Source organism: Phlebotomus papatasi, chromosome 3 (assembly GCF_024763615.1).
Source record: "Phlebotomus papatasi isolate M1 chromosome 3, Ppap_2.1, whole genome shotgun sequence".
Taxonomy (NCBI): domain Eukaryota; kingdom Metazoa; phylum Arthropoda; class Insecta; order Diptera; family Psychodidae; genus Phlebotomus; species Phlebotomus papatasi.
The window spans coordinates 50,640,886-50,664,790 of record NC_077224.1 but is presented as its reverse complement, the minus strand read 5'-3'; the positions used below and the strand labels follow the sequence as shown (position 1 = coordinate 50,664,790).

The 23,905-nt window shown below is 33.5% G+C and overlaps 1 protein-coding gene across 1 annotated transcript in view; it reads right to left on the bottom strand.

Annotated features, from left to right (window-relative positions):
- Positions 1-927: 927 nt before the first annotated feature.
- LOC129807209 (mucin-2) overlaps positions 928-23,905 on the bottom strand; it is a 51,912-nt gene continuing 28,934 nt past the window's right edge. The window contains exons 2-7 of the mRNA XM_055856312.1: positions 16,683-16,696; positions 13,032-13,344; positions 11,979-12,219; positions 7,377-7,542; positions 6,922-7,290; positions 928-4,385 (exon numbers count right to left, since the gene is read on the bottom strand). Of these exons, the coding sequence (XP_055712287.1) occupies positions 2,508-4,385; positions 6,922-7,290; positions 7,377-7,542; positions 11,979-12,219; positions 13,032-13,344; positions 16,683-16,696 (2,981 nt within the window). The 3' untranslated portion in view covers positions 928-2,507. The remainder of the gene's footprint in view (positions 4,386-6,921; positions 7,291-7,376; positions 7,543-11,978; positions 12,220-13,031; positions 13,345-16,682; positions 16,697-23,905) is intronic.

Sequence of the window (23,905 nt, the reverse complement as noted above, 5' to 3'; positions counted from 1 at the left end):
TGACCGCCAAATGCCCTTCACCAAATCCACTGAGGCAGTGAAACACACTTTTCACCTTCACCAATTATTTTATTTACAAGTATTCTCCTCTTAGATTTCACTGAACACGTTTAACTCTATGTCACGTAAATTTTTCTGTAGTTTGAACTAATATTTAATTTATAATTCACAAAATAAACTTATACACTTTTCTCCTCACGTCTCTTTGCAAAAATCAAGTCTTACGTAACTGCCATACTCGTTCCCCTCATTCCCCTACTTTCTTTCCAGCTGATCTCATTCACCACTTTTTCCTCTTTCTCTCTCCCTCCATGCATGTTCAAAATCCAACCGTCTTTTGTCTCTTATTTTTAAGAGGTCTTATAGAATGGAAATTCTATACAAGTGGAAAAAAGTGGATTATATAACTCTCGCTTTAAGTTCGAGCAGAAAAATATTGAAAATCGAGAATAAATGGTTCAACGAATGGAGTGTAATGGGTAAAAGCTCTTCCCATTATCTCACTATATTTTGGAATTCTGGAATATACTCTGAGATAATAACTAAATGTTGTCATAAGTAAGCACTGCACTTTTTCCCAAGTACAAAAAATAAAGAAGTGAACAAAAGGTAAAGTTAGTTTGGCAAAAGTTTTGATTTTCACAAATATGAAGAACTTTTCACCTGTGTTTATTTTCATCTTGACTTATAATGGAAAAAATTGCTGTGAAATTTTGTTTTAGACACGATTTTTGCAACTTATTGTATTTTCGTCGTGAGTGGAGCATGTCCCATTTGTATAATGAACTTTCAAGTGTTTTGCATCCCTTCTCTCTCTTCCTCGAAAATTCATGATTTTTTTTTCAACCCAATGTTTTCTCCGAAGTATTCAAACGAGAGAAAAAAATTATTGAAATATTTATTGTAGGGGAAGTAAAAGTTTAGGCATAAGTTATTAATATGCATTTATTGCCATTGTTTACAAAGTTCTTCTCATACTTGTTTACTACAGTTATTTATGCACTAAAGTCTCTGTGGATGGAATGCTGTATAGTCCATCTTGATTGCAGTGTGAGATAACAACATGGTTCAAGATGATACAATTTTAATGCAAAACATCATAATTAACCTTATCCAATACTTAAGGGATTCTAAATCATACTTCATCAAGTTTATTAATATCTTTAAGTGTAATCTAAATGTCATACCCTATCTAGATTACATATAATGGATAAATGCACAATAAATCGTTGGAAAATGCATAATAGAGAGTCTCAAATTTACGATTAAATATACATTTACGAAATTTTATTATATAATTCAATTTTCTTTTAATTTCTCAATTATTAGAATAACTTTAGTTTGGTATTGTTATATATACTTTCACAAATACCCAATGTCGTACACAGGTTCACAAAAGAAAAGTTATTCTGCGCAAAATGTGCAAGATATAATTGACATTTGTTTCTCAATACGTGTTTGACATTTTATTGAGTGAACAAAATCTAATTCTAAGTTATCTGGGTCACATGCTTGTAAAACAAAAGTTATTCTACGTAGGGGAAGGGTGTTTACTTCCGAACAAGAAATTGTATTCAATTTATAAAAACCTTGTCAGAGAAATCGAAAAAATTGCTATATTCTATGTTCGGTGCATTCGGAAGTTAACCACCTTCTCTTACGCCGTAATTCCACACAGTTTTGAAGAGAAGTAACAAAAGAAATATGTTTATTTTAATGTTATACATTGCTGAAAAATTTCTTTCAAATTACATATTTCAGAATCAGTTAAAATTACGTTTTCTCTCTTTTATTTAGGATTTAGAAAATTGATCAAATAACATCTCTGAAAAACTTTGAAGACACATTACAAACTCTAGAAAAACTCAAGTCAAATATTGTTGATTCGTGTTGATAAACTTATATAGAAGAAAATTCCATTAAGTTTTCTTTCATGATATTTATACAATACTGTACTCAAGGTAGCTCTCCTAATTTATGGAGAAACTACCATCAAAATAATGCAAACTTCAAAATTCTTAAAAAAAAAAAAACCTACGTTTTTCAGAGAATCAGCACTTGCATGAGGCCTAAAGACCTAAATAGACCCAGGCTGATCCTCGAGAACATTTAGCCTGTAAACTTCATCAATAAAGATCTACACGGTAAAAAATTTCGGCACATATTTGATCCAAAATTAGCTCGCATACGGACACCCAAATTTTTGGGAAAAATTTGTATTTATTTGGGGCAAATTTGTATGTATTTGGGATTAAAATGTCTTCTTCAGATACAATTTTGTTTCGAAAATATTTGTTCCAAAGTAAATTTGTTCCAATATTTCGGTCAGTGGCCGAAAGTTTTCACCGTGTATCCCGAACTGTCATACACTGTGGTCTTAGGATCATCAATTAGAACTTCTTTGCATCAAATTCCTTTACCGGATCCTTTACTGCCAGATTTTGTATGCTAAGTATTCTCGAGAATCAGCCTGAGTCTATTTGGGCCCGAAGATTGCAGTGAAATGTTTAGTTCCCAACGCTCATGCTAGCTGTAACTATTCTAGCTAGGGGTGTCTTGAAATTTCGACTATCAACATGTTTGATCGGTGGTCGGAAGGTTCTCACAGCCAGGTTAGACCTTGCTGGCAGAAGTGTAACCAGCGGTGGCATTTTTGTTGTAGATGACCTCCTCATGATCTCCTCGAAAACGGCTGGATCAACTTCTTCAACCTCGGCCATGCCTGAGATAGTTTCAGCTGATAGATTGGGCGTCGTTTCCGATGACGATCGCACCAATATTACAGGTGAATCAGCCTCTGTTGTGGTTGTTGGATTATCTTTTGTTGTTGATGCAACTGTCGATGTTGTGGTTCGTTTTGTTGTTCTCCTAGACGTAGACGCTTTTGTTGATCGTGCTGTAGTTGAAATAGGTTCTGTTGTTGTTACTCTCATTGTTGTAGTGTCTTTAAGGCTCTCTGTTGTTGTGGAAATACGCGTACGATTTTTCTTAGAGATATGGAAAGGTGGTACTTTACTGGCAATATTGGGCGTTATCCCCAACTTCGAAGCGAGAGTATCGAAAATCGCTGAGATGTTCTGTATGTTGCCGGACTCGTGTTTCTTAGATGTTAGTTCTTGCAACCTTGTGGGTTCCTGTTCTTGTTGTGAATTTTCAACAATCCAGGCTTGGAGGGTGTCGTTGTAGATTCTCTTCATGGGAATTGTCTCAGGAACTAGTACTGAAGACCCATTAACAAACTCCCATTTGGTCTGGATGGGAAATAGTGCTGGAGGATCCCAAGAAGCTGGCGTATAGTTGAGTGTTTCAACTTCAACGTAAGAAGATGTTGTTCCACCTTCTGCTGACATATCTGCAATAGTTGTAGCATCAGTTGTTGCTGTTGTAACATTCTGCTGTTGTAGTGACGTTGTATATGTGCGTTCACTTGAGTATTCGGTTGTATTTTCACTCAGATTCGAATTTCGCGACATATTGAGAACATGTTCTCGAATATTGTTGAAATTGATCTTCTCCGTTGTACTCACTCCATCTCCTAGGCCATACCTCTCTTCGCTTGTATTTAGCAAATCATAGAGTATGTCACCTAATTGATCGGCTTCTTCAATGCCACCTAGCGACGTTGTTGTTTCTTCGTTTTCAGATGTTGACATGTCAAGGACTTCAGAACTTGAATTGTTTTGCGGCGTCTCGGTCGATTCAGCCTTCTTCACAATAACACCCCCTCCCAGATGTTCAAATCGGTCTCCAGGTACGTAGTCATCATAAGTTACTTTGATGGCCGAACCAGGACTATTTCGAATGACCTCACCCTGATTCAAACCACCCGGATTGACGTCTTCATCATATAGCTTATTCACTGGTAGCGGATAGGGCTTAACATCAGCCGCACCGAGACGTTCAATACCCATTGTTGTAGCTGAGAAGGATGGATTCGTGTAACTTTGATAGTAGATGGGAAGGGGCAATGTCTTCTCCGTTGCCAAGATGTCTCCCCTATTTCTGTACAGCACCACTTCATCCTTCGGTGGGGTGGTGTCTACCTTGACAGCAATTGGCGCCTCTTCTATGGGTTTCCTTGGTGGAGTTGATGGGTTTATGGGACGCCATGGTTCGTGATCCAACACCGGGGAGCTGGTAAAGAGACTCACATCGAGCTTCGGAGGATTCTTATTGTTTGCAACAATCTCATGGCTCGTGCCGTCATTCGCAGTCTCTGTGCTCAATTGACTCACACTCTCGGTCGATGAGGCAGTTGTTGAAGGTGTTTCACTTATGATTTCCACCCTTTCCGTCGTACTAGTCGTACTCTCAGTACTCGTCACTGGTGTCACAGTCACTGGGGTGTTGGTTGTGGTTTTCACAGGATTCTCCACTTTATCCACCTGTTGGGAATAACAATTTTATTATTATTACTCAAACCATCAATAAACGTTTGTAATATACCATCGAAAATCATCAATAGTTCCCATGGTAGATACGAAAAATAAAAAAAAATAATGAAACACACAAAAAATCACGAGTTCTTGTACTTGGAAGAGTTTTTATTAGACCGTTTTATTGCTTTATTGTTCTAAATAAAAGTAAAAGAAATAGTTCTTTATTACTGCAACCCAGAATAACAAGTTTAAAGTGGTACGGTGGTGTTTAATTAAAAAAAATCAACCAGCAAAGATGCAAATGTCACTAATTAGAGGGGAATGTAGGCATGGTTCGCACACAGTAAACCCTTTATACTCTTTATAAGATGCAAATTTTCTCTTTGTTTGCAAAGAATTGATTTAAAAGGGGGAGATATTTGGGTGAAAATGTGTACACCACTTCCAGGCACTTCCATAACTTGTATGGAAGAGTCCTTCGCACTTCCAAAACTTCGCAACACTCTCAAAAATGTTGCAATACTTCCAGTACTTCCTACACTTCATATACTTCTCATTCTTAGAAATTAATAATTTGCTTAATCTGATGAAAAATGTAATTAGAACAATTCTTAAGAAATCTCAAGAAATTTATTTTTATATATATATTTGTAACATTTTGCTTATATTTTAAATTTCTACCGCCAGATATTCTTGCATACTTTCAATATTTTAATATTATCTGCGTTTCACGAAGGAATATCAACATATTTTGAATTTTCCTAAGAGACCAGTGAAGCTAATTTTGGAAAATTGAATATCTAAAGAAAAATGTATTGTCATTTGTAAATTGAAACTGGGCTGGAAAGTCTGGAGTCCAACAGTACGAGTGCAACGACTAATTCAGCACTTCAGGTGTATCTTCACATTTTATTAAACTTAATTCTTTCCCCTGGTTTTAAAATCCTTTAAATCTAAAACATTTTGCACTCCTTGGAAAAGTTTTTGATGTTTGCTAATCAACTTTTGAAACAAGCTTGGCTATTTTTTCAAGGATCTTTTTCGTTATTGTTGTATTAGATTAATTCCTCATTACCTGGTCGCCAATCAATCCAGAAAAGATTTTTTATTGCAACGTATCACGAGAAAAATGGCCACATTCATAAAGTCCTCCTTATTCCTTTCAGTGAAAATATGTGGCACCCATGTATTGAGCTTTCAAACACATTCAAGATTTTCTAAATAACGAAATACGATTTAATTATTGTTTTCCAACATTTTAACAATCTCTTCAATTGTTATTCACAAATTTTCTTCCACTAAGATACAATATTGGCGTCAATATTACAGACCGTTTAAAATGGAATTGATATTTCTAAGGATAAATCCTTATTTCTAAATTTTCAAAGCCACTTTTTAATCATTCTTAGAGCAAGCACGCAATCTAAATAAACCCCTAAAATGTTTCTTTAATGGAAGTTCATCACTTAGACCTTTCCAAAATCAGTCTAGCATTAAATATTACAAATTCACCTTTTCGTTCCTCTTTATAATAGTCCTCAAAAGCACAAATCTATTTTTTGGTCGAATACTTTTGGCATTGAAGATATGTAATACACTAAAATCTTTCCACTATATGCAAAAAGGTAAACAAAAAATGGTACTGAATAGCTACTGAATAGCTGAAAAGCTACTGAATACCCTTTAAGGACATTCGCGAAAAAGTCACAGGAATACTATAAATTATAAAAATATATATATAAAAAATTGATTGAAAGTCAACTGCAATATCTAATGTCATTAGTTACGAGCCACTACATGAATTTGAAATTCCTGTAAAAATTAAGGAAAATTATTATTCAACTGAATATTATCCTCGGAAACATTACGACACAAATTAAGCTATAATAAATTTGAACGTATTTGCTCCATTTATTGTCATAATCGAACTTGAAAATTTCAACAAACCTTTTCAGTTTGCCGCCCGAATTAAAAATCTCAACTAAAAGTAACGTAGTCTGAAAAATACGGAATTAGACAGAAAAGACTTTATATTCGAGTACTCCCACTTCCAAAGACTTCCAAGCACTTCATTTTTAGATGTACACCACTTCCGACCCTAATATCTCCCCCTTGCTGATTTAGCATTTGTCATCTCGTCTCATCAGGTTGATAATTATTTACCTTATGACTAGGGGAAAGTACTCTCCCTTCGAACGATCATTCCTTCGAATAATGTGAATTTTCTTTTAGTTTTCCTAAGAGACTTACACAATTCTATTAAATAGTTGGATTATCATCAATTGTTGATAATTCCGTCATTATTTAGTGTTAGTTTAACGAAAAACAAAAGAAATTCACTTTATTCAAAGGCATAAACGTTCGAAGGGAGACCACTTTCCCCTAAAAAATTAGCTCTTTGCAAACAAAGAAAAAATTCGCATCGTTTTAAGGTTCGCTGTGTGCAAATCATGCCAATATTCCCCTAGTTATTTTGTTAAAAAAAAAAATTACAATAAATTTCGCAGTAGATATTTTTAAGGAAATTTTCATTTTGTCTTACCTTTCCGACATTGTGAGTCCTTGTAGCATTAACCTTCTCAACAGTGGATATTGCAGCTCCCTTCTTTGATGAACTCTTGACCTTAATTGTAGCTTGATTGACAATCGGCTTTAGAGTAAAACTCGTTGCTGTATCCGTTGTACCTACGGTTGATGTCGAATAATCCTTCCTGTACGTAAGGTCAGCTTCTGTCTTTGTGATTTCATATGATCCCTGGATGACGGATGGAGTGCTATTTGTGGGCTTTGGAGATTGTGTCTGTCGTGTTGTGGAGGATGAAAATTTGTGAATAGTTTTTTCGATGACGCCCGATTTTTTTGTGATGCGCTCATCAAATTGTGGACTTCGGGTGGTGGCCTCAGTTGCCATCTACGAAAGAGATGAAATAGGGGTAGTTTCTAGTGCATTTGTCTACATGTGCAATTGTTGAAAATGCAAAATTGCACTGCACTCACATCGATTTCCTTGACAAATGACGACGACTTGAGTGCCTCAACATCCAGCGATCGTTTCACCTCAATCGACTCTGGGTCTATTTTTATGTTCTTGAAGGATGAGTTGGAGGACGTGACTTCATTCAGCAGAGAATTCTTTATATGTTCCTCCACATTTGTCATTGTCCTGGGTTTTTCCAATGGGGAACAAATTGAATACTTTGCATGAAACATTGCTTATTGAAATATTGAAAAATTCAACAATTATTGCCTTTATTGTCACACATTTGCCATTTTCTTTCATATTTCTTTCTTTTATATTTGTATTTTCTTTCCCAAAATGTGAGCAAAAGCGGCGGGTTATTTTTTAAAAGGGGGAACTCGTGCTATCTTCAAAAGACTTTAGCTCCGGATAATTTAGTCTTTTCAATATGTTCTTAATGTATTTAGGGTAAATGTGCCAAATTTCGGCCAGCTTGCAATTTCGGCCACTTCTTTTATTCTTCAAATTTCTATGAATCTTTAGTTATTACATAATCTCTAGATTGGAAAATGAAAAAAAAAACAAAAAATGTCACTTGAACGAACAAGATGATGTGAAAAAAACTAGACGAATTCCCGAAAGTCAAGAAACTATGAGAATTAAGGTTGCCGAAATATGATCCAAAGCTATATCTGTTTTTATTCATTTTAAAATATATCAAGAATGATTTTTGAAAAAAGCAAAAACGATAAACTATCTACAAAGTTCCGACTAACACCACTTAAAAAGAAACAACAAATAAATCCAATTTCTATTAAAATATTACATTTCAAACTTAAACACTTTAACGCTCACATACAACTAGGCCGAAATTTGGTACACTTACCCTCCCCATGGCTCTTTTTAGCAAATTTGAGACATTGAACTGGCTATTCTAATAGAAAATTCGGTGGCAGCCAAAATACCGAAAGCCAAAATCCCGAAAACCAAAATCCCGAAAGCCAAAATCCCGAAAAGGCTAAAATCCCGAAAGCCAAAATCCCGAAAGCCAAAATCCCGAATTTTCAAAATCCTCAAATTGATGAAATTATATGGAGGAAAATGTTTAGAATAATTTACCAAGGCACAGAAGATTTCCCTTTGCCTCCAGAAAGCATGGGTGCAATCGTGGGAGTAGCTATGACACTTTTAAGAATTCGGGATTTTGGCCCATTCGAGATTTTGGCTTTCGGGATTTTGGCGTTCGGGATTTTGGCTTTCGGGATTTTGGCGTTCGGGATTTTGACCGGGACCCAGAAAATTATAATGGTTCAAATTCATTAAAAATAAAAACATATTGAGAAATGTGAGTTGTCCGAAGCTTGAGTCGTCCGAAAGTAACGCCCTTTTCTCCTACACTGAATTAAACAAATAAAAATTACAAATTATTTGGAAAAACAATGAAAAAATGTTGTAGTAATTAAAAACCTGAGAACTTGAAACAAGTTTTCTAGTATATGGTCTATTCAAGTAGGGGAAAGTGCGTTACCTTCAGACGATTTATGCATCGCACGAGTCAGTTTTTTCAATGTTTTTTAAATGAATTTGGCACATTATAAAATTATATTTTAATAGCTAGTCCAATCCAAAGCTAGGTAGCGCGCTTTCTCCTATACGCCTACACGGTCTGAGAACCAAGGTTTTTCTCATTTACGTCGGGAGACCGGTTGTGAAGTCGGTCGGCAGCCGCATTCTTGAGATTGATGAAGGAAATAAATATATTATTATTATTGACTATCTATTAATTTCTCTTTGAATTAATGAGATAAATCGTTAAGAGTTAAATCTTTAAATCAGACTGTTTCATACTGATTCAATACCTGATTCATACTCTACTATAAAGATCCTTAATTTTAAACTATTAAATGTCTTTAAGTCTTTAAGCTAAAATGCTACAAACTTTAAAATAACGAAGCTTAAATGAAAATGTCAAACTAATTTAATTGAGTTTAAGATTCTCTTTAAAAACAAGAACTAAACCGATTTAAAATGCATAAGTCGTGGATAGTCTAAAAAGAAAATTAGAGAATTTAAATTTTCTTTAATAAAAATTAAATTTGTCCACTACAATCGAGCACCGTATATGTGGGCGGCGATATGGTCTCCGGAGATAACTACGGACCCTACGCCTCTGCGGTTCTTAAGCTTTATTTTAATTCAAGCATTTAAGTATGGTCTTTACCGATCGAACTTCGATTCGGTGAATCGAAGACAATTCTTAAGTGCTAGAGTCCAGCGTATCAAGTCTGATTAAAAGTGATAAGTCAATTCTCTTTAGGAGAAACCTTCTATTAGGTTTTAGTGTCCTCTTTAAAAATTTATGGAAAAAATGAATGCCGATAGGCCCTTGGCTAGAATTAAAGAAAAGCTTTCAAACGATAGGAAGGCAAAGTCAACCCCAAAGGCTAATCTTACCCGCATCTAGAAAGAAAATTCCCTTCAATTAAAAATTTAAGTACAATTTTTAAATTTTACAAGAGACCTCTTCGAGTCAACAAATTCAAAAATAAAGTAAGACTTATACCCTAGACACACTTACGACTTATGCCGAGAGAAGGCTTAACGTGGTTATAATCAAAATGATGATCAAATTACATTTCCATTAGTTTCTAACTAATCCGTCTCCTGGATTAAGCCAAGAGGCGGTTAGTCAGTGGGAAACTGATGGGACTTTAGTCAAATCGTTATTTGATATAATTGAATTAAGCCGTCTTTCATCTTAAGTCCTAAGTGTGTCTTGGACATTATGGTGTCTACACACTAGTAGAAATTTCTTTAAAAAATGCCTTTTTAAAGAAAATTTCCCCTATCCTTGTAGGTAGAAACGTCTGAATTTAATTTGACGAAAATTGCTTCTAGTGTGTAGACACCTTTAGACTCATTTCTTTAAACATCTAGAAGAACTTCCTAAAATTAGTGTTTTGATTTTAATTTAAACGAAGTTTTAATTTTTTGTTTATCGAAATGTTATTTTACCCCTCTGCATTAAAAAATATATGAATCTATTTCAAAGACTTTCCGGTGTCATCATAAGGAAAACTTACACCAGAAGAATTAAAACACATTTTTAATCTTCCAAATTTTAAGCGATTTTCAGACTAGAGATTTAGCCTAGTTCCCGAAGTTCTCAAAATCTTAAATAACTAGCAATTTTTTGCGTTTTGATAAACCAATAAACCATTTATTTTTAATAATAATACAATCTTAAGTTAAAGTTTTTCAAAAAATCGTGAATGATAAGAAATTAGAGCGGTGAAGCAATATGGTTAAGTTCGGCTTTAGACCTAAGGTTTAATCCAGTTCCCGATGATCTCGAAATTCAAAATAGCAACCAATTTTTTTGCTTTTTCAAAATTTAATGGATCATTTTTCCATGTTGCCCAATCTTAAGTGATAATTTTCCAATAAATTTTGATTGATAAGGAATTAGAGAAGTTAAGCCATATGGATAAGCCTTATACGGGCTTCAGACCTAAGGCTTAGCCATATGGCTTAACTTCTCTAATGTCTTATCAGTCAAGATTTTTTGGAAAATTTTGACTTAGGATTGCATTATGAAGGACAAATGATCTAGCCCCTGGCAAGTTGCCTGTAATTTGAAGCCACTTTTTCATACTTAGATTTAAATTTATATGGGATTTTTTTTTGCACTCGCGACCATTACGCAAAATATCTAAAAATTGAGAAGTTTTTTCTTATTATAAGATCCCTTACCGCGTCTAGGGATAAATATACTAAATTTTTGTTTAAACACACTTTTTCCTCGGAGCACTGTGAGCTGAGTCCGAGATCAATTTAGGAAATTGGCTTCAAATAGCTCCATTATAAAAATGTCAACTTGCCACGCGCTTGCAAATGACCTATTACATTTTGAAAAATCAATAAAATCGGTTGCTGTTTAAGGTTTTGAGACCCTCGGGAACTGGGTTAAATCTCGAGTCTGAAGACGGTCTTAGGTCTGAAGCCCTTATAAGTCTTAGGTCTCAAGCACGTATTTTTCACATTATTTAAGGATACAAATGAAAAGACTATCTTCATGAAATTAAAAAAAAAGAACATAGTTAAGTCAAGCGAATAAACTTAAGGTTTGTCCAAAGTAAAAACGAACTTGTCCAAGAACAATTTGCAAGTGAATAAAATATAAAATACCTTTATCATTACAAGGCAGACATAGAGCTCTAGAAAAAATTTAGAAATGAAAGTGATTTAATCTCATGGTGACATTTATCCTGCTAATGATCACCGAAAAGCTGAGAAACGCATTCTTTACGCCCAGTCTAACTTTCAATATCAACCGCTTGTTTTATATGTATAAGTAATTGCCACGGTAGGGTTTTCGGCTCTCATCTCTTCTGGCTGACACTACCCCTTGAATAAAAATTGAAAGACATTTGCAATATCCCGAAGAATGAGCGTGAGAAAAGACAAATCACGGATTCGTTAGATGTTGAAACTGTGACTGTTTACAAATCAGAAGCAACTTTTCACACATTCCCAGAGACGACATTTTGTTGATGCATGGCCATAACTCTGACAATGTCAACAATCATTTTCACTGAAACTTAAGCATTTGAATAGAACTACTGTTTCGGAATACTCACATCGGTGGTGTAGTTTTAATGTCTACAAACACTCGAAAATTGACATTAACCAGTGGTCCACTACCAAAGCCCATAACGTCACAACGGGTTGTCCTAAGTCCACCGCTAACCATGGCGCTATCTATCAGACGTTCGTAGAATTGCTGCTTTTGCCGAAAAGCTGAGGTATGGTTGTACTTAAGGCCTGTGGTGTACATGTCACCTCGCATCACTTGAAATGAGCCATCGAATACAAGGAGCGCTGCAAAAATAAACGATAACTCAGCTATTTTGCATACAACATGCTCAATTCCATCTATGTTGGCTCATCACGAATAACACTTCCAGCTACTGATGCACTTTACTCACTCCAAGAGAACCCAATTGGAAATAGAATCTCTAGAGGAGAGAATGATACCAATATTTCCGGATTATATGGCTTTCTCAAATATTGGCATATTGGCACATAGTACTTCTGATGGGCACAATTTTAGCATCAAAATTTGCAGAGTTTAACACTAAATTTTCCACGTTTTTTTAATATAAAATTTCAAAAAATTACTTCTGCATAGAACTGCAATACAGTTGCAATAATAAGTTGTTAATTTTTAAAATACAAAATTTTTAGGAATTTTTTGAATACTGGATGAAAGTGATTAATCCACCCAAAATGAACATTGAAATTTTAACTCAAAGGAAAAGGTTACAGTTTCATTCATATATGCAAAAAGGAATATTATATTTTCATGGCTTTTTGTATAATTTGATCATGGTCAGACGGTATGGATGGTATGAACAAAAAAAAGCTCTTTTTCTTATCTCAAATATCAATATGTTGTTCTTCAAATGTACATTTAGTACTTTTAGTAAACCCCTATCCATCACAAAATATAATTGAGATTTTACATGAATTTTAGGTATCAATGTGAATTGATTGATGGAGAAATATCGTGTCTTCAATTCAGAACAAATTGGTTATAAGAACTTCAGCGAAATTTCCAGTGAAAATTTACACGTGCTTTCGCTCAAAAAGAGGCATCGTGATATGTTTGGGGATGAAAAAAAAATACTCACAGTCATCCATTTCTGAGCGAAACGTGCTAAAGTAGAATGCCAATCCAGCAACTGAGAGCACCGCCAGGACCACGATAAAAGCTGCAGTCATCAGGATTATTGAAAAGGATTTCACACCCCGTTTTTTCGTCGATGACAGGGCCGATAGTGACAAATTGGCAGAATCCCGCCATAAGCCCCACGAATTGTACCCGCCATAGTGACTGCTGAGGCTGTGGTCGGTCGGGTAGGAGTATTTGTTGGTCATGTGGGTGTAGGGGTTGAGGGTTGAACGGCGTCCCATGGTGTTGTGGTACGATGTGTAATCGTGCGACTATAAAGAAACACACAAGACATTTTTATTACTCCAGTCACTCCTATCAAAAGGTAGGGTCATTGAAATGCTGCCAAGAACACATTGTTTGATTACACTGACTCCAAAAGATGGTGTAAACTAAAAAAAAACAACAGTGTTTTGGTCTTTGCACATAAGCACAAAAGGCGACAATTTTGCTTTCATCTTCTAGAATAAGCTCCGCCTAAAATAAAAGTTAGATCACTCCCATATCTTCACTCAGAAAAAAAAGGAGGGGGGGGCGATTAACTTTTTGTTCCTCGTAACTAACATTTTTAGGTGTAAAAATATATCAACATTTTTTAATGTTAATTCTACACCTTTTTAAGGGTAGAAATAACACGAAAAAGGGTAACTTTAACCCCTAATACATCTAGAAAGCATAATATTTACACTGATTTCGGATCAATACTGCAGGGTAAAATTAACATTTCCGGAATGTTATTTTAACTTTTTCTGATTTCTCTCAGTGTTGGTATGGTATGGCCAATTAAACCAGTAATTTCAATTTTTTTAAAATGAAATATGCAACGAATTTTAATGTAAATGGTCTCTGCATTGAAACGTTTCCTACGTCCTTCAGTTAATGGGGTAATCTTTAGTTTCATTTAGTTCGGTTCTTCGTTATCCTATAGTTTTTATTAATATCGTTTACAAATTCACCTGACACAATCAAAAAGCAAAGTAGGGGAAGCTAGGGCAAGTAGCATATCCATAAAAATCAGTGTTTACAACTTCTCCCTGTTTACTGCTGCCTCAGTTTGCCATATAATCTCAGAAATTAATTAGTTCTTAAAAAAAGGAATATTTCCGTAAATGTTTCGTTTTGAAAAATAAATTTTATAGGAAGCGTAACTTATTAATTAAAAGGAAAGATCTCCACAATTTCAATTGTAAATAAACTTGTGGAAATCGCCTATTCACGGACTGTCATTTTATTTTATTCTTATCCCGGATCTGAAATATCACTTGAAAGGGGTCGTGGTCTAAAACTAGTCTTGATATATTTTACACAAGTAGTCCTAAATGTATTAAAACAATAAGAAATTACTAAATTGACAAAGGTGGACTAGCGTTACATTTTAGTCAGACAGAAAAATAATACATAAATTATAGGAATGTAACCAGAAATACTTTAAAAAAAACAAGTAACATTATAGAAAACTTTGTAATAAAATACTTAAGTTTTAGTCAAAGTAACTGAAGAGTTAAGTATACATGTAAATAAAAATTAGTAATAATAATTTATTCTCATGAAATACTAAAACGGAGAGTACACGGAAAAACGTTCAGAGAAAAAGATCCTAGCCTGAAAAACACAACGCCGAAGATAACATGTCGCGCTTGCTTTCTCTTTTACGATTTTTGATAGAAATTTTAAAGTGGTCTATCACGGGAACGAGTTCAGATGTTTTCTCGCGATTTTTTAATTTGAAAGGTAATTTTATTCTATTTAAGACGATATACTTGATTTTGAATAATATGGTAATTCTCTTTCATAATAGCCTTAGAAGAATTCCTTTCTTCTTAAATTAAAAAAAAGCCTGTATGCCTTCTGTAACCAGCCGACTTTGAATTTTTGAACCAAACATCATGGGGTTACTATCAGAGATACCTAGAATGCGATTATTGACTTTCTGAGTCGAAACCCTGGGTCTACCAGTAGAGTTTTTCAGATGTACTCATGCCTCATAACTATAATATTTGACCATTTTATGTATAACTTTTCATGAATTTCCATAAAATTTGGCAATTAAGCGACGTCGATTCCTTCCAACAGTATCTCTGGACAATATCCCACCTTTCAACTTTTTGTAATTTGCCATTATAACCTAAATTATGAATTATCAAAAAAACTGATTATTTCTTATTATTTATCATCACTCTTACACCTATATATTTAACATTGACAGCCTTAAAAATGTACAAATCCACCATTTGCCTATCAAATGACATAAGCTCAAAATGTAACCGGTTTACATAAAGTTGGTTGCACGTTTTCACCATTTTGAATTAGTTTTTTTAATGAGGCAACAAACTTTTGATTTTTCAAAAATGACCAACCTTTGGAAAACAATTATTTTTGATATGAAATAAAATTAATTATTTTTTTTGAAAACTATAAATAATATCTACGGATTACAAGGAACTCATCTGCAAAAATAAAAATTTGGAAAAGTATTTTTTTCTATCAGTTTTTTCACTTGATTTCTCAAACATCCATTAGGCAACAAACTATTGACACTCACTGTATATCATAATAGGTAATCTTAAAAATTCAGATTTTTTTGGTGATTTGTAGTTTGAGTACTACATTCCTTCAAAAATGGACTTCCACTTTTGAGTTTAACCTACTTAAATTTTCTTTTTATATTTCAAAAACAAAATTTTTGAGTATTTATGCTCAAAAATGGAAACTCTTTTTTAGGGATTATAGTAGCAAATTAGTAATGACCAAAAATAAAAATATCAAAACTTTTGGATTTGGCACATTTCAAACTTTTTTTTGAGTTTTTAAAAAACTATTTTTTTAATAGAAACAAAACTTTAACACACTTTTAACATATGTACTATTTTTGAACATATTTTAGAATTTTATTACTTTAGTTTAAGGAAAAATATATACCTATGAAAATCCATCGTTCCTTGAAAATTACAAGGGGCCAACTAATTTTCGGCAATTTTTCAGGAGACAGTATGAAAGATTCAACTTTGTGTAAATAAGTATCTCAATTTAATGACTGAACAAAAACAATTTATTTCTTTTCTATTTGCATGAGCACTAATATAAGCATCGAAACTTTTAAATTTTTACCTTTCAAAATATGTTCTTTAATGAGTTAGCTCCTTGTCGTTCTAAATGATGCGAAAATTTTGCTGAAATTAGAATGACAAGATATCAACTTGCTTGAGTTAGTCCCCTGTTTCACAAAAATTTGAACGATGAATATATTTTGTGCCCTTTTACTTCAAACAAAATTATGCAAGTAATCAAAAAGATTAAAATTTTGAAAAACTTTTCTAATAACGAAATTTAATGACTTATATCATCTGAAAATTTATTAAATTGTCTTTCTAAGTGCACTAGAATCTCAAAATCGCAAAAAAGTGAGTTGACCCCTTGTAATTTCCAAGGAGCGAATAAAAATCTAAAACATTTCGAAAAATAGCGTATATCTGCTAAATACGTGTTAAAATATCGCTTTTCACAATTTTGTTTTTGAAAACAAAAAATCATCCAGTTTTCTCCGGAGTGGACATAGGAAAAATTCCTACCTCAACTCAGGATCAAGCTGGAGCCTTCTCGTTAACTAAACGAGTGCTCTACAAACTGAGCTATTAGAGGCCACATGGCACTGTTTGACTTGCTACACGACCTTAACCAATTGCATTGTGCACTGCAATCGCTTATTCTCGAGTTTGCGGGATTTGAGAACGGTATCGTGTGTACAATTGAGCCGGCAGCCCATGATGCCCATGGATTTTTGGTTTATTCTGAGAATTTGCGAACTTTTTGTTCAATTTTAATACTCGTCTAGCTAACAAGAGGTGTTCAGTTCGATCCTGGGTGGAGGCAAGAATTTTTTCGTGTCACCGCTCTGGATAAAAGTAGATGATTTCGAATAAGTCGATTTTTTGTAAAATTTGTTTTTTTATGTTTCACGTACTCCTTAACACTCTCTACCTCCCCTGTAAATATTATCCCGGAAAGTTCATTTTCCCAAAGTTATATAGATTTTAAATCTTAAAAATCCTATACTCAGCATCTAAAATCTCAGCTTGCATTCGCTCTCCTGTGAAGTTGGACATTCGCGACTTATTCGTTTTATATTCCGAGCCGTCGGTCGATTTGAGTGTCAGTTGCTCTGATTGATGATGCTCTGTACCTTAATACAATTAATAGTGAGCAAAAAGTTTTCAAATTCTTACAATTAACAATTAATTCAAAAAAATTCGAAAATGCCAAATTAATTTTTTTTTAATATTTTGACATGTGGGTAATATCGGTAGTATTATTGTAGTGCTATATTTCCTGATAAATAAGAGTTTCTTTTTTCGAGTTTTTTGAAAAATAAGAAAAAAAAATTTTAATATTTAATTTTTGATTAAAATTTATTAAAATTTTGGTATTTTCAAGTAGTTTTTAAGTAGTAGTAAACCCATTTGCTGATAAGGCTTCATTATTTATTAATAATATGACCCCGATGCACCCCCTCAATAATTTTTTTTCTTTTCACAATCATCGTTTGTAAAAAATTAAATCCAAAAAAGAATCCATTAGCGAAAAGTACTCTCCCTTTGAACGTTCTTGCATTCGAATAATGTGAATTTCCTTTTATTTTTCCTAAGAGGCTTTACATAAATTATCACATAATTATAAATAAATTCGTAATATAAATAAAAAGAAAATTAACATTATTCAAAGGCATGAACGGTCGAATGGAGAGTACTTTGCCCTATAATACATATGTACATTCTAAGTATCATCAATATTTGTAGTATTTATATCGCACTAATGTGTTAATTCATGTCAATAATACTCTTAAAAATAAATTCGCTATCATAATTTTAACTGCAACGTAAATAGTCTCAATTGAATTGCAATTAATCTTATTTTCGTTTTAAATTGCATTCGATACAATTATGTTATTGGAAGATATATTTTGCACTCTCATTTGTGTAATAACGTAACAAAATGTAGTAAATTAAGTTGTCCGATTAAAATCGGCATTTGGCAGAAATTGCAAGAATGCTTATCCATAACATTTAATAGCTCCTGAAAGTAATTAGTTGTGGCACAGTAATTAGTTGGTCCAATTAAAAAAAATCTTATTAACGAAAATGGATGCAGTTTGATTGCCACATACTGTAGCAAGAAAAATTGCAGGATGCCTCTAAGAACAGCATTCCCTTAAAAATTCCTTTGCCAGAATTCAAAGTATGGATACCTCCGTTGCGCAATGACGATGTATAGCATAAAGTAAGGCTTTTGGAAGAGGAAAGCATAAGACAATCATAAATTTGCCTCTTCAAATATTAACGAAAGGAGAGAAACCAACCGGCAAACATTGTTAATTATTTAAACACACACTCAATCCCCGTTCCCAAAAACCAAGGAGATGAGGATGTAAGATGGGGCTCTAATATTTGCTGCTGAGACCAACACAAAAGTATTATGTGAAAGTACACACGAAGTATTTCTTGTATGCAAACAAGGGAATGTTTTGTTCCAGAATCTCTTCCTCCAGTTCTGTTTTGAGACCTGGAACAGGGACGCTGATGGAGGGACAAAATTGAGGCTGAATTATTTTCTTGGCATTTGTCTTGCGCTACAGAATAACATCATGTGCATCGTTGGTGCCATTCATTTGAGCATTTGGTACTTAAATCTTTTCACACCATTGTCAATGATTCACATTTCCCTAGTACTTGACAGTATCACGGTGCTTCTACAATTAGAGGTACTGAATGTTGTTGATGATGTTCTCAGGTGCTTAAGCATGTACTTTTTCAACAGTTTCTCTGTCTTTAAATATTAAGAGAGTCAATTATTTTGAAAAGAAATACATTTAAGAGCATTGTAAACATAAATACTACACAAATTAGATTATTTTTTTTCAATTCAGGATTATCCAAGTTGAAAAACGACAAGGAATACAAAAAAAAAACAGAAATATATATTTATATTACAAAATTTAAGAAACATTACACAACAAACCTCTTTTTTTAATTTAGTTTTGTAGACTAATGCTAATCAACAGATAAAACTCCATTAAGAGGTTCTTGTTATTTTCTTTCAATTTTATTTATTTTTTATGTTTATTTACCCAATTGGCGCCATACAAGTAGAGACACAGAATTCATAAAAAATGTTGTTTGCATATCTTGAATGCAACGTCAGCAAAGTAGCTAAAGTTTTACTAGGTTTACTGCAATTAAAATAGATGTAAGATAAATTTGGTAGGGGAGTGTAAGGGCAGTTTCACTCATGCTTTACTTTCGAAAATACAAAATTTTTGGTGTAGTAAATTATTATTTAGGAATTGCACTACAAATTTTTAGATAGCCAATACCCAACAGAAACTAACGGGATTTAACTTATCTGAATATGGCTCATACTTGTTTAGCAAATGAGTCTTGAAAAAAAAGTTTAACTGCATGAAACTACCCCATCCTCCTTTACAGGTAGTACAGTGGAGTCTCTCAAATCTGAATCTCTCAAATTCGAACGCCGTTTGGATTCAAAATGTCAATTGTGAGGTTATGTTAGAAAGCTCGTATTCTATATGAAAGAAAATCATATATATGTGCTTCTTCTTGAATGTTTACATACATTATTATTGTATAAAATGAAAAGGAAGTATGTTACCACTGAAGGTTGCGAAAAAGTACGAGAATATGATTCAAAGTACAATTTATTCTCACACAAATTTCGTTAGTTTTGAAAAAATCGTTCGAATTTGGGAGCTGAGAAATGTCAAAAATACCCCCGAGCGTTCGAATTTAGGAGACTCTACTGTATAAATTCCTTTATTTTTTTAGGTAACGGATATCACGTGACATCCACACAGCCAACGATAAATCAACTCTAGGCAGTGCTATCTATATCGGTGTTTAATCGATCCATTACCGATTAAGACAGATACAGCTGGGTTGTAAATTTCAAAAAGATTCAAATTTAGGCAAATCGGCTAAAGAAGGAGCCCTCTAGCTTGATGAACTTTAACTTTCAATAATTCAAAATGAGTAATTATTCTGTCATGGATATGTTTGGACGAAATGTTCATCTAAACTACGCCTAAACGCATCCGAAAATCATTGAAAAGTTTTGGCCAATTTTGAGAAAAACCAAGAACATAGATTTGGTGAAAATAGGGGATAAGGAAAAAAGAAAAACGACCGTCCGAGATAATATACTCTTATACGGGAGTCATCGGAGAACGGAAATTGGTATCTTTTGCCGTTTGCCTTCTAGCTCGGGAACAAACTTAAGGTTAAGTAAAAAATAATTTTCGAAAAAAATTTTCAATTTTATCGATACTTAACTTATTCATTACCGATGAAGACTGATGCAGCCGGATTCGAAATTTCAATACCTTTCTAAAAAATCCAAATTTAACTGAAACTGTTAAAAATGGACCCTCCAGAATGATTAAATTTTAACCTTCATTAATTCAAAATGGCGAATTTTCCGGTTATAGATATGTTTGGACGAAATGTTCGCCTAGACTATCCCTAAAACGTATCCGAAAATTATTGAAAAGCTCGGGCCAATTTTGGGAAAAAAAAGAACAGGAATGTCATGATTGATATTGCTCATTAAGATTATTAATTGTTCCGGTTAATAGCGTATGGTGTGCCTGAGCTGAACCAGGCCAATTTCAAGAGGAGAAAAAATTGACTGGTTTCGATAAAAAAAAACTCGCGTTTGATCGCCGTGGTATTAACGTATTGCCAGAGAAATGACAAAAATATGTAGCTAAGAACCGGTACTTTGAATAAAAAAGTTCTCGCACTTCTTCTGAAATACTTATTCATCTTACTTTGGGAAAGAAAAGCTAAAAACTTAGTTGGGAACCTAGTAATAGATTTCATATTTAAATAAATAACGGTTCAATAAAGTCTCTTTCCTTTATTCAAGACATATTCCTAATTTTCTTGTATCGCATTATTCTTAATACAATTGTAAAAGCACATATCCCATTAGCCGTTCCAATATGCATCGAATGTAAAAAAGTAAAAATAGACTTAACTTAAAATCAGATATACTAAGGTTTCTTAGGAAAAAAAAGGAGTAAAGATTAGGGGAAAGTGCCCATGCTTTGCACGGTCCCAATCTTTATAATGACTAAATTTATCCTATGTTTTTCTATATATTTCTATTCATCGCACCCAAATTTTAAAAACTAGGGAAAGTATCCTCTTTTCAAAATATATTGCGGACTCATATTTATTCAGAAACACAGGAAAAATTTAGTCTTTATAAAGCTTGGGACCGTGTAAAGCATGGGCACTTTCCCCTATTGCAAAGCAATAATACTTAGTTAGTATATCCTAAACTAAAGCTTAAAAAGTGAAATAAAAAATACATGAATAAAATATGGTTATGGAGTAGTTGCAATCCTTCAAAATCATTATTGGGTAGCAGGGTTAGTGGGGACTTCCTTCTTCTCAAGTTTTTCGGAAAAAATGAGGCACATTTGAACATGGAAATCAATGAGGATATTTGTCTGGGGGACTTCTGGTGGGAGAAAAACGCTTAAATTTTACATGATTTTCTTGTTGGTGGGTGAGAAATGGTCGACATAAACGCAAAAGACTCATTTGAACTTTTATGATAACAACACCCCTTCTTTTGCACCAAGTCTACGCCTCGAGTTTTCTTTTTCTTGAAACCCACGCAACTAGAGAAAGATACTTTTATGATTTATAAAAATATATATTTCTTTTTGATTGTTGTATATGATTTACGTAGACACATTATATTTTGCAATAAATTTTGCACAATTAAGAAAAACACGAACAGTTAAATATATTTTTTTCGTAAAAAAAAGTTTAGTTTAATTTGTGGATACTAATTGCTTTTCCATAGTCTCTAATACATCTTTCCTCTCGTAAAAACTTCCTTATTGTCACTTCCGTACTGGAAATTGTAATTTAAAATTTTTAATTTTTTTTCTCTTTATTATGGTGTTGAATGAGATTAAGCCAATTTCCGCTTTAATTTAAATTTTAGTACTAAATTAAAGAATTTTAATTAAACTCTTTTTGTCTAAGTTGAGACAATGAGATAAACGAATAATTTATACTAAGCCGAGATCGCTCTGAAATAAGTGAGATTCTTAATAGAACTAACTCGGAGAACTATCCACTTTGATTGGGAAGCTAAAGTTTCGGTATATTGTGTTTAGTTAAATTTTTGAATCTATGAAATTTTCACAACAAAGCCAAATTTCTGGGATGTCCAGAGTTTATCTTAATAATTTCCTCTCAAATGGTGATATTTAAGGTTTTCAATTATGAAAACTGGTGCTTACTAGTAGACCTCCCCTTATTGATATTCTGTTAAACTTGCATTGTTTGACTTTAATGGTTGTAGAACATATCATGTCACTGTAACGTCGGTATTCCAATGCCAAACATACATACAATTTGATTGCTGTAGAACTTAGTAATATAAACCATTATTCCAACTTCGCAATAGCCATTCAAAACCGATGTTTGCATGAATATTAAAAGCAAGTCTCTAGTCATGCGATACCACTTGGGAAGTGGTACATAATGCAAGTAGTCATTAAAATTAATAGGTATTAAATATATTTTGGATTCTAACATTAAATATTTTTTGCGTTAATCCAAAATCTTTTTTGGCTTTTTTTTGCGCCAAACCACTTCACATCTAAACCCGTACCTCAAGAAAGCTTGCTAATAAAAGTTGAAAATTAGTGCAAACAATTTCTTTAAAAAAGTTTACCAATTGATAATATGAATGTGATGATACTGTCCAATCTAGCACAAAACAACGATCCTCATAAAGTACAAAAAACATAGTTTAGTCGACCACTGAAGAAGGTCCATATCCAGGATCGAAAGCTCTGGACAAGATTGAAGAAGTGTTTTTCGTGAGGTGACCTAAAATCCACTGGCCATCACGGGAGAGTCCCCTATCTATACGTCACGCCAGTCCTTCGTCCAATTACTCGACTCTACATTTCGTTCGGAGAACATTTTCTGCAAAAGTTCGCCCTATTGCCAACTTCAGACTGGAGGTTTAGCCCAGTTCCCGAAGGTCTCAAAAATCTAAATAACAAGAAATTTTATTGGTTTTTCAAAATCTAATGAATCATTTGCTCTTATAAACCAAACCTAAACAAAAATTTTCTAAAAAAAAATCATGCCTGATTAGGAATTAGGGGAGTTAAGCCATATGGCTAATTCTCAGGTCTGAAGCTAGCCTATATCTACATCATATCCTGATTTAGAAGATCATAGGTGCTTCTTGATAGGTACAGATTATGTGTAAGATTCCAGTCCCCAGGAAGGTGTTATCCAAATTAGGAAATGTGATTTCTTTCAATATCCATAAAATACCTGAATACCAGCAGATTGATGAAATTTCAAGCAGAATAATCATCAGTTCCTGAATCGTACGACCGATCAGTCGTTAACTTTCGAGTGTTTCCATTTGATTGTTATACTTATGATAAAATGGTATGGTTTTAGAATCATTTCCAATATCTAATTTTGAGATTGCCTCAATGTTTTAGAGGACAAAAGTAAAAAAATATTTTTCAGGAGAGAAGGGAAAAATACAAATACTGCACACTAGACCTTCCGGAGGGTGATTCCACGATTCCTCGACATTAGAACCACTGCCCAGAAGCTAAAATGAATGGAAGTAATCATGAAGAAACTGGGACATTTTGATAATCAAAAACTTTAATAAATAAACCAATGTATCTACAGTACCTTACTTAATATATACAATACTTAAATCGTTTTGTATTCATTTTCTAAACTTGACGATCGTGTTACGATA